Source organism: Callospermophilus lateralis, chromosome 3 (genome assembly GCF_048772815.1).
Source record: "Callospermophilus lateralis isolate mCalLat2 chromosome 3, mCalLat2.hap1, whole genome shotgun sequence".
Lineage (NCBI taxonomy): Eukaryota > Metazoa > Chordata > Mammalia > Rodentia > Sciuridae > Callospermophilus > Callospermophilus lateralis.
This window is the reverse complement of record NC_135307.1, coordinates 146,723,373-146,735,832: the sequence shown is the minus strand read 5'-3', so window position 1 is coordinate 146,735,832 and position 12,460 is coordinate 146,723,373. Positions and strand designations below refer to the sequence as shown.

The following is a 12,460-nucleotide window of genomic DNA, read 5'->3' as shown; positions in this document are numbered from 1 at the left end:
ACCAGTGAAATAAAACCAGCCTTCTCTGTATGCAACTCAGGTGGATTCCAGACACAATATCAAATAAACAGGCAAAACAAAACGGACAAATAAAAACATATTTCATAATTCTATTTATAGTAAAAGCAAATGAAACTAATAGGTGGTGTTAGGTTCGCAGTTGCCTTTGGGAACAGATGAGGCTTTCAGAATCGTGTAGAATTGTGTGTGTGTGTGTGTGTGTGTGTGTGTGTGTGTGTCTGTCTGTCTGTCTCTGTGCTTCGGACCCTACTGGCGACAACGTAGGTGTGTTCTTCGTCACGTGGTCGACTTCTGTCGCGCACACTTTGCTGTGCGTCCTTCTTCAGGGTGGACGTTCAAATGTCTACAGATCGCAAGTCTCTCGGCAAACCCGAGCGTCGCGGGTGCCAGCTGGGATGTGCGGGGCGGTGGGGCGGTCCCAGCAGCTGCCCGAAACGTGTGACCTGGCCGCGGTCTTCACATTGCAGCCTGAGATCCACAACCTAAGCCCAGGACAGGAATTTAAGTCCGGGACCATTCGCTAATTCCTACAGGTCCTCGCTTCTCCCGGGTGGAGAGAGGACGGTCAGCTTTCCCTCCCACCTCAAGCTGCAGTGATGTGTAAGAAAACTCCACTTGGGTGTTTGCACTTTTTGCTTAATTTTTGGCCATAAATGCTATATATCAGGAACTCTCCAGACGTCAAACACGCCCCAGCAAAGAACCCAAAAACAGAGACGTTCTCAACACTCGCGCCAAGACCCTGGCCGCCAGGTGCGTTGAGGCTGGGCGCAGGGTGATTGTGGTTCTTTCGATTGCTTCGGCCTGGCGGTCGAGCTGCGCGCGCACGCGGCGGCTGCGGCGGCTGCGACTGGTGCTGTCTGGCGGCGGAGCGCGGTGCACGCTGGGACTTCTCGCTGGCGGGCGGCTGCGGGCGGGCGGTGGCGGAAAAGGAGCGGGAGACGGCAGGATGGTGAAGCTGACGGCGGAGCTGATCGAGCAAGCGGCGCAGTACACCAATGCTGTACGGGACCGCGAGCTGGACCTCCGGGGTGAGTCGGGATCAGCGGAAGAGCTCCCCCGGGCCTCAGCGCGTGGCCTTGAGGTCCGCGCCCGGCCGCGTGCGCGGTGGCTAGAGCTTGGCCCGCGAGCCTGCAGTGTGGACTCCCAGTCGGGGTTGCCTCTTGCCGTTGTTGCCCAACGATCTTGCCGTTAGGCTCCTCAGAGTCTTATGTTGTCCCGCTCCTACTCACAGGCTTGACCGTCTTAATTATTTCCTGATCCGTACTCTGTTAGGCCTCGCCTGGCGTGTGCCGCAGTTTGAGCTGTTTTAGAGCCAGGAAAATGGGCTCGTTAATAGTTATAATTAGAGCAGGGTGACCGTGTTGGTTCTTAGTAAATAGTTAATAGATATTGTGGATTAGATATGTTAACGACATTTGTGGAAGGGAGGAAGTTTGGTTACAAGTTAAAAAAAAAAAAACGGGAACGCAGATAGCTACTTGTTAGTTTTTTAGGATACGGTCTTAGAAAGGGTGTAAAGAGCGCATTGGCTCAAGCCTGTAATACCAGAGACTCTGGAAAGTCGTAAAGACAATTTCTCCGCGGTAAAATAATGTGTGATCACGGCCTGAGACACCAAGGTCAGAGTGCCACTGCTGCCACCTCTGCTTTGTGCTAATATTCCTTGCTGACCGTTGGGAAATCCCGGTTCTTTTTATTTTGTTGAAATTTAAATTTCTCAGTGGGCATGGTGGCAATCCCAGACACTTAGGAGACAGAGAGGGGGATAGCAAGTTCAATGCCAGTATTGGCAACTTAATGAGACCTTTAGAAACTTAGACTAAGCGTGTGTGTGGTTCGGGGGTTCAATTCCCAGGACCAAGAAAGAGAAATTAATTTTCTCAGAGGCCAAATTCAAAAGAATCTCATCACTTTTACTCTTGGCACTATTTGAACCACTTGCAGTATCTTATTTTGGTGCAGTACTTTGATATAGCCTTTAAGGCTCACGACTCTGTACTTTAACCTGGTTTGTGTTTCTTTTCTTATTGCCCAAATTACACAAATCAGTTGAATTTGTTCACACTGTGGTTTACCAGTTGTGTATAAAATGTTGACTTTGAGTTCTATGAATATGGCCTGTGGGAATGCAAGAGATTGAGAACTGTTCTTCCCAAATTCTGAATAAGGCTTGGGCATTGATAATTAGCAAGTGTCAGTTTTTCTTATACTGCTTAATAGCTCTAAAGCCTAAGAACAGTGAAATATCTTGTAAATGTTCTTATAAACATTAGTTACCAAGACTACCCAGGGTGAATAGCCCCATCATCCTTAGTCTTGTCCTTGTTCTCAGCATTTTCAAGTCCACTGCCAGACCATAAGCTTCAGGGAACTGGGGGCTTGTGACTTTACCTCATTTATCTTCAGTGCCTTGCAGAGTGTTTGACATGGCATAGGGGAAAGGTAACTATTTCCTGAATAAATGAAAGCTTTGAGGCAATTACCATGAAATACTGATACTGTTTTAATGAACCTTCAAATCACATTACATTAATAACCTCTTATGTGGTTTCTCCCCTCTCCATTTTTAGGATATAAAATTCCAGTCATTGAAAATCTAGGTGCTACCTTAGACCAGTTTGATGCTATTGATTTTTCTGACAATGAGATCAGGAAGTTGGATGGTTTTCCTTTGCTAAGAAGACTGAAGACATTATTAGTGAACAACAACAGAATATGGTAAGTGTCTGCTAAGAGAGTGATATATTTTTTCCCCCTCTAGAGTAAATGTTTTGGTGTGCCTGGAAGAAATTGTAATACATACTGCCAGTTAAACCTACATGTTTCTTCCTAACAAAAAAAAAACAGTAACACTTTTTCCCATTGAGATCCAGAGATTACTTTGGCAGTGTTCTAGGTTATGTGTACCTTATTCAGAATCTTATATATTTGTATATTTGTAATCTTGAACATATTGCTTTATACATGTTTTAGTTTCTGAAGCAGTATCAGAGCAGTCATATTTAAAAGGATATACAAAAATCCGGTTATTTTTTTCATTAATCATCTGTACCTCTTCTATTTGTTTTTCTTTACAACCAATTTCTAAAATAAAACTTTATAAAATTGAGATCTTTTTATCCTCCCTTCATCAGCTTTATGCAAATTTTATTGGGAAAAATATAATGTTTTTATAAAGAAGTACAAAGTCGTGAGTTGTTGTTTTTTAAGCTAGAAATAGTTCTCATGGGTTAACCATTCCCTTGTGGCATGGTTATGTCTTGTACCTGAACTGTGAATGCAATCACTAGTATGTCCATGCTTCCTGAACCAAAAAGTAGTTATGAAGCAAGCTAAATGGTTTATTCTATCTGGAATACTCACCCTGTTTAGGTTCTTCTGGACGGTATGGCGTTGGAAAGAGAGCTTGGGAGACTTAGGTTCTAAAATCATCCCACTCCTGTCGCTGGTCTTGTGACCTCAAACAGGGCTTCCTCTTTGTGCTTCATTTCTCTTTTATGAGATAGGGTATGATGGAAGGATTTCTAAGGTTGTTCGAACTTTGAGGACTGAGATCCTCTGAGCAAGGACAGGGATGAAATTATTAGTTTGTTAATTTTCACTTTCAATAAGAGACTTTCTGTTTTTATTTTAGCCGTATAGGTGAGGGACTTGATCAGGCTCTGCCCTGCCTGACAGAACTCATTCTCACCAACAATAGTCTTGTGGAATTGGTAAGTTGGACAGGGGGAAAATGTATTTAGGGGCAGGGTTAAAGGTATTACAAGTTTCTTTTACATTACATGAAAAAAAAAAATCATAGTCTTTTTTTTTTTTTTTTTCCCCTGTATGTTTCTCTTAATTATTTCAGAATCTGGACCTTTTGGGTTATTTTATTTTTATATGGTACCTTTCTGTTGTTACTGTTCTAGGGAGTGAATCCAGAGCCTCATACATGCTAGGCAAACTTCCTGGGCTATAAATGTTGCAAATACCTTTTCCTATCCTGGCTTTCCATTTGACTTTGTTAAGGTATCCTGATGGAAACAGTTCCTAATTGAGTGTAGTCTAAATATGTCAATTTTTATTGTTAGTACTTCCAATGTTCTTTTTTTTTTTTTTTTTTTTAACCTGTATTTTGTTTATTTATTTTTATATGGTCTTGAGGATCGAACCCAGGGCCTTGCGCATGCCAGGCGAGCGCTCTACCGCTGAGCCACAACCCCAGCCCCAGTATTTTCAATGTTCTTATGTCAATTTTATTGTTAGTACTTCAGTGTTCTTTTTGTTGTTGTTAGTCCTTCCAATGTTCTGTTGAAGCTTCCCTTTCTTCTCCCCAGATTATAAAGAAACACCTACTTTGTTTTCTAGATTTGCAATGCTCGATGTGGTACCAGTAGCTACAAGTGGATACTTTGAATTGAGATGTGCAGAACTATAAAATACATGTCAGATTTCAAAACACAGTACCAAAAAGGAAAACATAAACTTAGTAGGTTTTTAATACTAATGTTGAAATGATAGTATTTTGGATAATAGGTAAAATTATATACATATATATATATATACATATATATATATATATATTTTTTTTTTTTTTTTTTTAAAGAAAGAGGAGAGAGAGAGAATTTTTTAATATTTATTTTTTAATACTTGGCGGACACAACATCTGTCTGTACGTGGTGCTGAGGATCGAACCCGGGCCGCACGCATGCCAGGCGAGCGCGCTACCACTTGAGCCACATCCCTAGCCCTGCTCTTCAAATTAGATGAACAATCCACCTGCAACTGATTTCGTTATGAGATAACAGGCAAATTTCAGTTTTACTGTATAGATAACAATGATTTGGGCCCTTTTTTATGCCCTTAAAATTTCCATTCTGGCTGGGTGTGTTGTTACATATGTATAATCCCAGCATCTCAGTAGTCTGAGGCAGTATGATCACAAGTTCAAGCTCGAAATAAATAAATAAGTGAAATGGTCTGGGGATATAGCTCAATAGTAGACCACCAGGGGTTCAATCTCTAATATCACATAAAATAATTTTTTAAAAATATGTTCTACATGTTTAATTTTTAACAAAATTGAGTTCATATTGAGTTATCCTGTTTTGTAACCTGAATTTTCCACATTAACACTGAATGTTTAAATTCATATTACATAGTTTGATTTTGGATTACTAAGATTTTGTCTGCCTTCTCTATTTTCCTTATTGTTTAGAATGAACTGTATGTTCTATTCCTGCTGGACAGTGTCAGAGGTGTTCATAGCATCTTTTCAGGTTTTCAAAGGGGTATTTAACTCCAATAGTAGGAATGAACTGGCTTGAGGTCATGTGCTTTCCAAAATTTGAAGTACTTAGCCCAGAATGCGTGTTCATAGCAAATGCTATTTGAGAAGTTATAGTTGTATTTGAAGTTTATTGCAAAGATAAAAACCCGTTCCTATGAGTTACAGAAAAAGGTGTGTTCAAGTCTCACATCAGTGATAGAGGATTTGACTACCTGCCTGGATTTCTGTCAGTCTTAGTTTTACATGTACCTTCCCAAACAATACAGTATAGTGACCTAAAACATTTCAGCAATTCCATAACTTCTTATGTGTTTAGTCTTTTTAAAACTTATTGTGTTTTATTGTATATATGTAACAAACCTCGTTTAGTATTTCTTTTTGGATCATCTGTGGTGCTGTGCCATTATCAAGCTCAAGAGGTCCCTCTGGTGGTGTTTGTGAAGTAAAGATGAATGCTTGCTTTTTTGAAAAGTGGCTCTGTTCCCTTGTTGCTTTTGGAAGTTGGTTCCTTGTTTTAATATGGACCTCTTCCAGATTTTGTATATCATTCTTGACCAGGTCATACTAATCCCTATATCCTTCCAGTTATCGTATATGTGCTACAAAAGTAAGCACTCTCCTGTTTTTATCAGTACTTCTTTTCACTGTCCATCTTGGCAGCCCTGTTTACTAAATTTTGATCTGTTTTTAGCAGTTTTTTCCTTAGTGTAGGGCTTTTTTCTGGAAGGGAAACAATTTCTGGTTAGTGTTTAGGAAGAGGGCCTAGATTGCTGTAATCCATTAGACCTTCTCATAGACTTGTACTCACTATTGAAATGTTCAGATCCTTGAACTGTGGTTCTCAAACTAAGTACCTATTGGTTGTTTTAGTGTTCTCCAGTGTAAGAGATGCCTGTTTGTCTTCCCTCTGCTTCTTTCTACACAAATGGTGTCACCGTGCAAGTCTTTTTTTTTTTTTTTTTTTTAATCTTTATTTTTATTTATTTTTATGTGGTGCTGAGGATCGAACCCAGGGTATCATGCATGAGAGGCAAGTGCTCTACCACTGAGCCACAACCCAGCCCACATGCAAGTCTTGAAGCTTTCAAGTTGTTGTCCGTACTTATTTCCATTGTATGGTTCATGGGAAATATCTTCTCATCTACTTTAGTTGTCACTATTGACAATAAGTTTTTGGTTTTTCTATCCTCATTCAACTGTGGTTTATGGGACAATTTGGGCAGATTCAAAAACCATCCTGCCTTCTTCCCATAATCGGTGGGGGGTTTTGTTTGTTTTTAACTATTCTGTTCACCTTGTGAAAAATTATTTGAAGAGGTTTAGGGAAGCCTAGAATAAAAATGCCTTTTCACAAAGACAATATGTTGTTCCCAGGCACTTGGGGGAGATACTTGCCAAAAAAGACCACATTACACCAAGATTCTGGATTGAGATTCCCTGGGTAAATAGCTTGCTCCAAAGTTGCATCAGCTTTAGCATTGCTTTCTTTTCAGAATAATTGCTCAGTAGCCATTTTGAGATTGTCAGATGAAATCAATTTTTTGTGTATGTCTGCTGCTGTTGACAGAGCTAATGCCAAGATTTTACAAAGCTCAAAATATAAGTATTTAAACATTTGAGACGTGCTATATTGGGCTAGGTGCTGGGGTAGTAAGAAATAAAAGACAATATGGATACTTTCTTCAAAATATCAAAATAGACAGCATATGGTATCAGTGTTCTTATGTGTGCTCCTTATTTTTATAGGGTGATCTGGACCCTTTGGCGTCTCTTAAATCACTGACTTATCTAAGGTATGGAAATTATTTGTTGTGTTAACAAAACTAATGAAGTACTTAAAATTACATTTGACCCTAAAACAGTCAGTCAGTAGAAAGTAGCTTTTAAAAACAAATATAGGGGGCTGGGGTTGTGGCTCAGAGGTAGAGCGCTCACCTAGTGTGCTCCCCTAACATGTATGAGGCACTGGGTTCAATCCTCAGCACCACATAAAAATTTTTTAAAAAGATATTGTATCCACCTATAACTAAAAACTAAATGTTTTTAAAAAACAAACAAAAATGAGGTGCTAAGCAACTCAGACCCTGTCTCTAAATAAAATACAAAATAGGACTGAGGTTGTGGCTCAGTGGTTGAGTGTCCCTGAGTTCAATCCCCGGAACTCCCCACCAAAAAAATATAAAGATAAATAGATAGATGTTTCCTTAATGTAAATAATTTTTTCTCCTTAATTTATAGATTTATTACACTGTTCAAATGGATCTCTTAAATGCTAGCCTATGAACAAGATTGGTATTGTGTTGTTCTTTTTCTTGTAGCATTCTAAGAAATCCTGTAACAAATAAGAAGCATTATAGACTGTATGTGATTTATAAAGTCCCACAAGTCAGAGTGCTGGATTTTCAGAAAGTAAAACTAAAAGTAAGTATTCTTTGATTGTAGGTCATTATAGAGTTTTATGTTTGTCTTTAAACTTTTGTTACTGACTTTTTAAATTTCCTAATTGAATACAATTTACTATTAGTTTGCAGTTTAAAATATAGGAAAGAAAATATTAAGTCAGATTTTTTTTTTTTTCCTCGTGGTAGGATTTTAAATTAACACTCTTGTCTAACATTTGCTGTTCCATATTTTGCAAAATGTTAGAACCACGTCATTGAGTATCTGCTTAAATATATTCCCACTGAAGATTTTGATCTATTTTTGAGCAACTATTAGCATGACTTACCCTTTATTGGAAGTGGTTCTGTTTTTGCTTTCCTCTCCTTTCCTGGTTCTTTGGGATCCCTCCTTGAAAGGAAGGAAGGGAACTTTCTTCAGGGAGCTTCACCAGAGAAGGCAAGACCACTATCTTCTTTTCATATGAAATTGGCTTTTTGGTATTTTTGCCAGCCCAGAGTATTTCAGGAGAATTGGCTTCCATGTTTTCTGAGGAATGCATCTAAATGCATGTGGTATTCCTATTTCCATTAACTCTGTGTGTGGTGTTGCTGTAGGAGCGTCAGGAAGCAGAGAAAATGTTCAAGGGCAAACGGGGTGCACAGCTTGCAAAGGATATTGCCAGGAGAAGCAAAACGTAAGATACGGATATCCAACTTAACTCCCTTCACCTTCAGAAACACTGTCTGGCAGTTGGCCTCCTTCAAAATTAAGCCAAAAACTGTGATTAATGTGGTATTAAATTTGAGTGCTGATAGTTTATCACCATCCATGGTCCATACATTAACAGGTTAGCAGAGAATATATTTCAGTTTGCAGTCTTAATGTGAAATTTTATACATCCTGTTTTCTCTATAGGAAGATTAATTGGGAGGTGTTTCTGAAGGAGAGAGTTCTTGTATCAGTTTGTTAACAAAGATAAGATACTACACTGGTTGAATTACTTTCAAAAACCTTTGAAAGTAAAAGAGAAGCAACTTCCATTGGGCAGGTTTTAACAATTATGTTCTTCCCTCCTAAGTTTTAATCCAGGTGCTGGTTTGCCAACTGACAAAAAGAAAGGTGGGCCATCTCCAGGGGATGTAGAAGCAATCAAGGTAATAATGTTTTGGTATTCTAGAACTGAAGAGAGCTGAGATGTGGTTAGGACACATCATGGTATAGTGAACCAAGTTCTGAATGCTGCAGATTCCATAGTTGTTAGAATCCAGCTATATTTCTATTTGAGGGAAAACTACCTAAAAGTTATTATTTGACTTGAATTAATTGCATCAGCCAATCAAAGTGGGAAGCATCTGTCTTTCTTGTTTTCCCAGGATGCATTTGTCATTTTAAATAGTTAATTTCTTTGATATGCTTAATAGTTACCAGGGTTTACCTTAATTTTTTTTTTTTTTTTTTTTAATGTGGTTCTGAGGATCAAACCCAGAGCCTTGCACATGCTAGGTGAGCATTCTGCCACTAAGCCACAGCCTTGGCCCTTGGCTTAATTTTTGCTTTCAAAGATTTGCTAATAGATCCTGTTGGATACTCTGTGGAAAATCCTTATTTTATAATACAGCCTCCTAAAGTCCCCAGTAATACTAGGTATTTATCTTAAATTTTAGGATATGTAGACTTCTCATTCATTCTCTTAGAAGAAGGCCTGTTTCTCTTCACTAATTTTGAAAATTTATATGATTTGCTTTTTGATTCAGTATGCCAATAAAATTCTTCCCCTAATACAGAGCTACATAATATTCCATGTGAAAAGATACTGTGAATTTCTGTAGGTGTTTTCCACATGGTTGGTTCTTTATTGCAACTAATTGTCTATCTCCTTTTTTCTGTGTCTTCTAGAATGCCATAGCAAATGCATCAACTCTGGCTGAAGTGGAGAGGCTGAAGGGGTTGCTGCAGTCTGGTCAGATACCTGGAAGAGAACGCAGATCAGGTTAGGGAATGGTGTTATATGAATTTTTACCCATATGTATAGTCATGCTCCAGATAATGTTTTGGTCAGTGACATAGTGCATACATAGCAGTAGTCTCATAATATTATAATAGAGCTGGAAAACTCATATGCTTAGTATTTTTACTTTATCCTTTCTATGTATAGATAGATAACACAAATACTTACCTTTGCATTAAAGTTGCCTGTAGTATTCAGAACAGTAACATGTTGTATAGGTTTCTAAGCTAGGAGCAATAGGCTAGGCCTCATAGAATGGATATACAATAGGTGATACCATCTAGATTTGCAGGTATACTCTTTGTGCTATTCTGATTCACATAACAACAAAATCACCCAGCTATAAAGTTCTCAGAAGAGATCTTTGTCAGTAGGCGAAGCATGGCTGTCTTATAATAATTAGGAACACAGGTCCTAGAACCAAACAGCCTGAGACTTAAATCTTAGCCTCATCAGCTCTATCCTTGGGCAAATATGAAGTATATTCCTTCATCTTTAAATCTGAGATGATAATAGTACAAGCTGTTAAATATTGTTGGGAGAGTTGGGCCTTGTCCACACCTGTAATCCCAGCTACTCAGAAGGTTAAGACAAGATACTTGTTGGTTTGAGGCCAGCCTGAGCAACTTAGCAAAACCGTTCTCAAAATTAAAGAAAAGAAAGAAAGAAGCCAGACACTCTGGCACACACCTATAATCCCAGCAGTTCAAGAGGCTGAAGCAGGAGGATTATGAGTTCAAAATCAGCCTCAGCAACTCAATGAGACACTTTCTTACTAAGTATTTGTGTGACTGAATTTTCTTTATAGCCTTGAGTCAAAACGTGTTAGAACAGATGCACTGTTGAAGTCAATACAGGAGTCTAGTTGACTGTTATTAAGGCAGAAATAATGGGAAAATACTAAATAATGTCACTGTTTTGTAGTAGAAAATATCATTTCTATAAAAATGCAAACATAAACATGTAATGGATTTACTGTTTTAATAAGTTACTATTCTTTAAAATTGTTTTAATTTCTGATACCTATCAACAGATATTATCGACATAAACAAAAGATTTTTTTAAGTCCTCACCCTAAAAGTTTAAGAACTGCTGAACTAGACAGAGGCAGCAGGACATTCTAGGCAGAGGAGACTGCCCTGCCAGAATCCTGTGTAGAAAGGTACACTTGAACTGAGAAAGGGCCAGAGTGAATGAGGCTCACATCTCTGGGAGGATGTGGCCTGATGAGCTGACAGAACCACATAGACGCTGCAGGTTGTGTGATGTATGGTGGAAATCTGTTGAGCCTTTTGAGCTTAGATGATGACAGATTGAGAAGTAAGAAAACTCCTTATTGTACTAGGGGTGAGAGGCTGAGTGAGACAGGAGGATTGCAAGTTGGAGACCAGCCTCAGCAACTTAGCAAGACCCTATCTTGAAAAGGACTAGGGATGTCACTCAGTAATGAAGCACCCCTGGGTTTAATCCCCAGTGCCAAAAAATAATGTGTATTGTGACTATAGTGTGTCAAGAGTTATTGCATTGATTTGCTGCCATCCCAAACCCTTGTCTGGAATGTTTCAGTTGAGTCTTGGCTATCTTAGGATTTAAAGCATAATCAAAAGCATAGTTCAGACATCGAGTATGGTGCTCCATTGCTTGATTTGCTAGATCTCAGTGGGCCCAGGCTTCCAAGTAGCACTAATGAAGCCATTCCTTCTTAGTAGTTTTACATCTAGAAATCTGGTATTTGGATCCAACTGTAGAAGCAATAGACTTAAACATTATTTCCTTTTTTTTAATATATTAACCAAAAACTCTGCCATATATTGTTGAACCAAGTGGTTGTTGTTAGAGACAGTAAAGTCATTGACTATTACCAGGATCTGGCAAGTAGTGAATGCCCAAATGCTTTTTGAGTATTTCTAGTTTCTTTGCCCATAGTAGTGGCAAGAATAAAACACATGCATATAACCTTTTTGTTTTCACAAAAAAAAAAATGAACTATCAACTACAATGGGAGGCAATAATTTTGACTTTAGTTAGACCCTTTGTGACCCTTTTCCTTGGAAATCGATCATCCCTTTCAGTACCTGCCAAAGACAGTTTGACCCTGGACTATAAACTCCTTAAAAATGGGCTGCTCCAGGTCTTTTTGTGCCTAGTCCAGTGCCTGGTATACAGTAGCCATAGAATGGGCACTCACCTACTAAGCAAACATATTCTCTCAAACTGATGTGGCTTCCCCCCCCCCCCCCAGGACCCACTGATGATGGTGAAGAAGAGATGGAAGAAGACACAGTCACAAACGGGTCCTGAGCAAGGTGATGGATGTCTACTAATAAGCAGTCTTGGGACAAATCTACTTTTTGAACATGGAATAATAGCCTTGTTTGTGTCAGCAAAGTGGAATCTCACCATTGTTGAAATGTTTTAAACTGCTGCCCATAATTTTGTATTATAAATTTTGAAGTCTAAATGTCAGTTTTTTACAAATGGTAAAAAATAAAGGCCACTCACTGTGCTGCCGAATTGCTTGTCATTGTGTATTTGCACTGAGGTGTAAGGACAGATTTAAGTTGGAAGTTTGGGACAATGGTGTTTGTAGGTAGGCATCCCCATTATCTGTGAAATGTTTACATTTTCAGATTTTTCCTAAAGGCTTTAGGATTCACACAAATCAGCATCTTTTGACCTTTTTAATTAAACCTATCTGTAAATATCATACAAATAAATAAATTGATTTGAAATATTGCTGAGGGGAACATGACAAGAACCTGTAGTATGTGGTG

General features: G+C 38.8%; 1 protein-coding gene across 1 annotated transcript; it reads left to right on the top strand.

Moving 5' to 3' along the window:
- Positions 1-918: 918 nt before the first annotated feature.
- Positions 919-12,200, top strand: Snrpa1 (small nuclear ribonucleoprotein polypeptide A'). The gene is made up of 9 exons (XM_076851424.2): positions 919-1,052; positions 2,595-2,742; positions 3,659-3,737; positions 7,043-7,089; positions 7,615-7,717; positions 8,293-8,372; positions 8,757-8,832; positions 9,575-9,668; positions 11,929-12,200. The coding sequence occupies exons 1-9, from the start codon at positions 971-973 to the stop codon at positions 11,985-11,987; spliced, it is 768 nt and encodes a 255-aa protein (XP_076707539.1). The 5' UTR covers positions 919-970; the 3' UTR covers positions 11,988-12,200.
- The last annotated feature ends 260 nt before the right edge of the window (positions 12,201-12,460 follow it).

Coding starts and splice junctions, on each gene's coding strand:
- Snrpa1 (XM_076851424.2), top strand. CDS start 971: ATGGTGAAGCTGACGGCGGAGCTGATCGAGCAAGCGGCGCAGTACACC. Junction 7,090..7,614: donor AAATCACTGACTTATCTAAG/GTATGGAAATTA, acceptor TTTTTCTTGTAG/CATTCTAAGAAATCCTGTAA. Junction 8,833..9,574: donor GGGATGTAGAAGCAATCAAG/GTAATAATGTTT, acceptor TGTGTCTTCTAG/AATGCCATAGCAAATGCATC.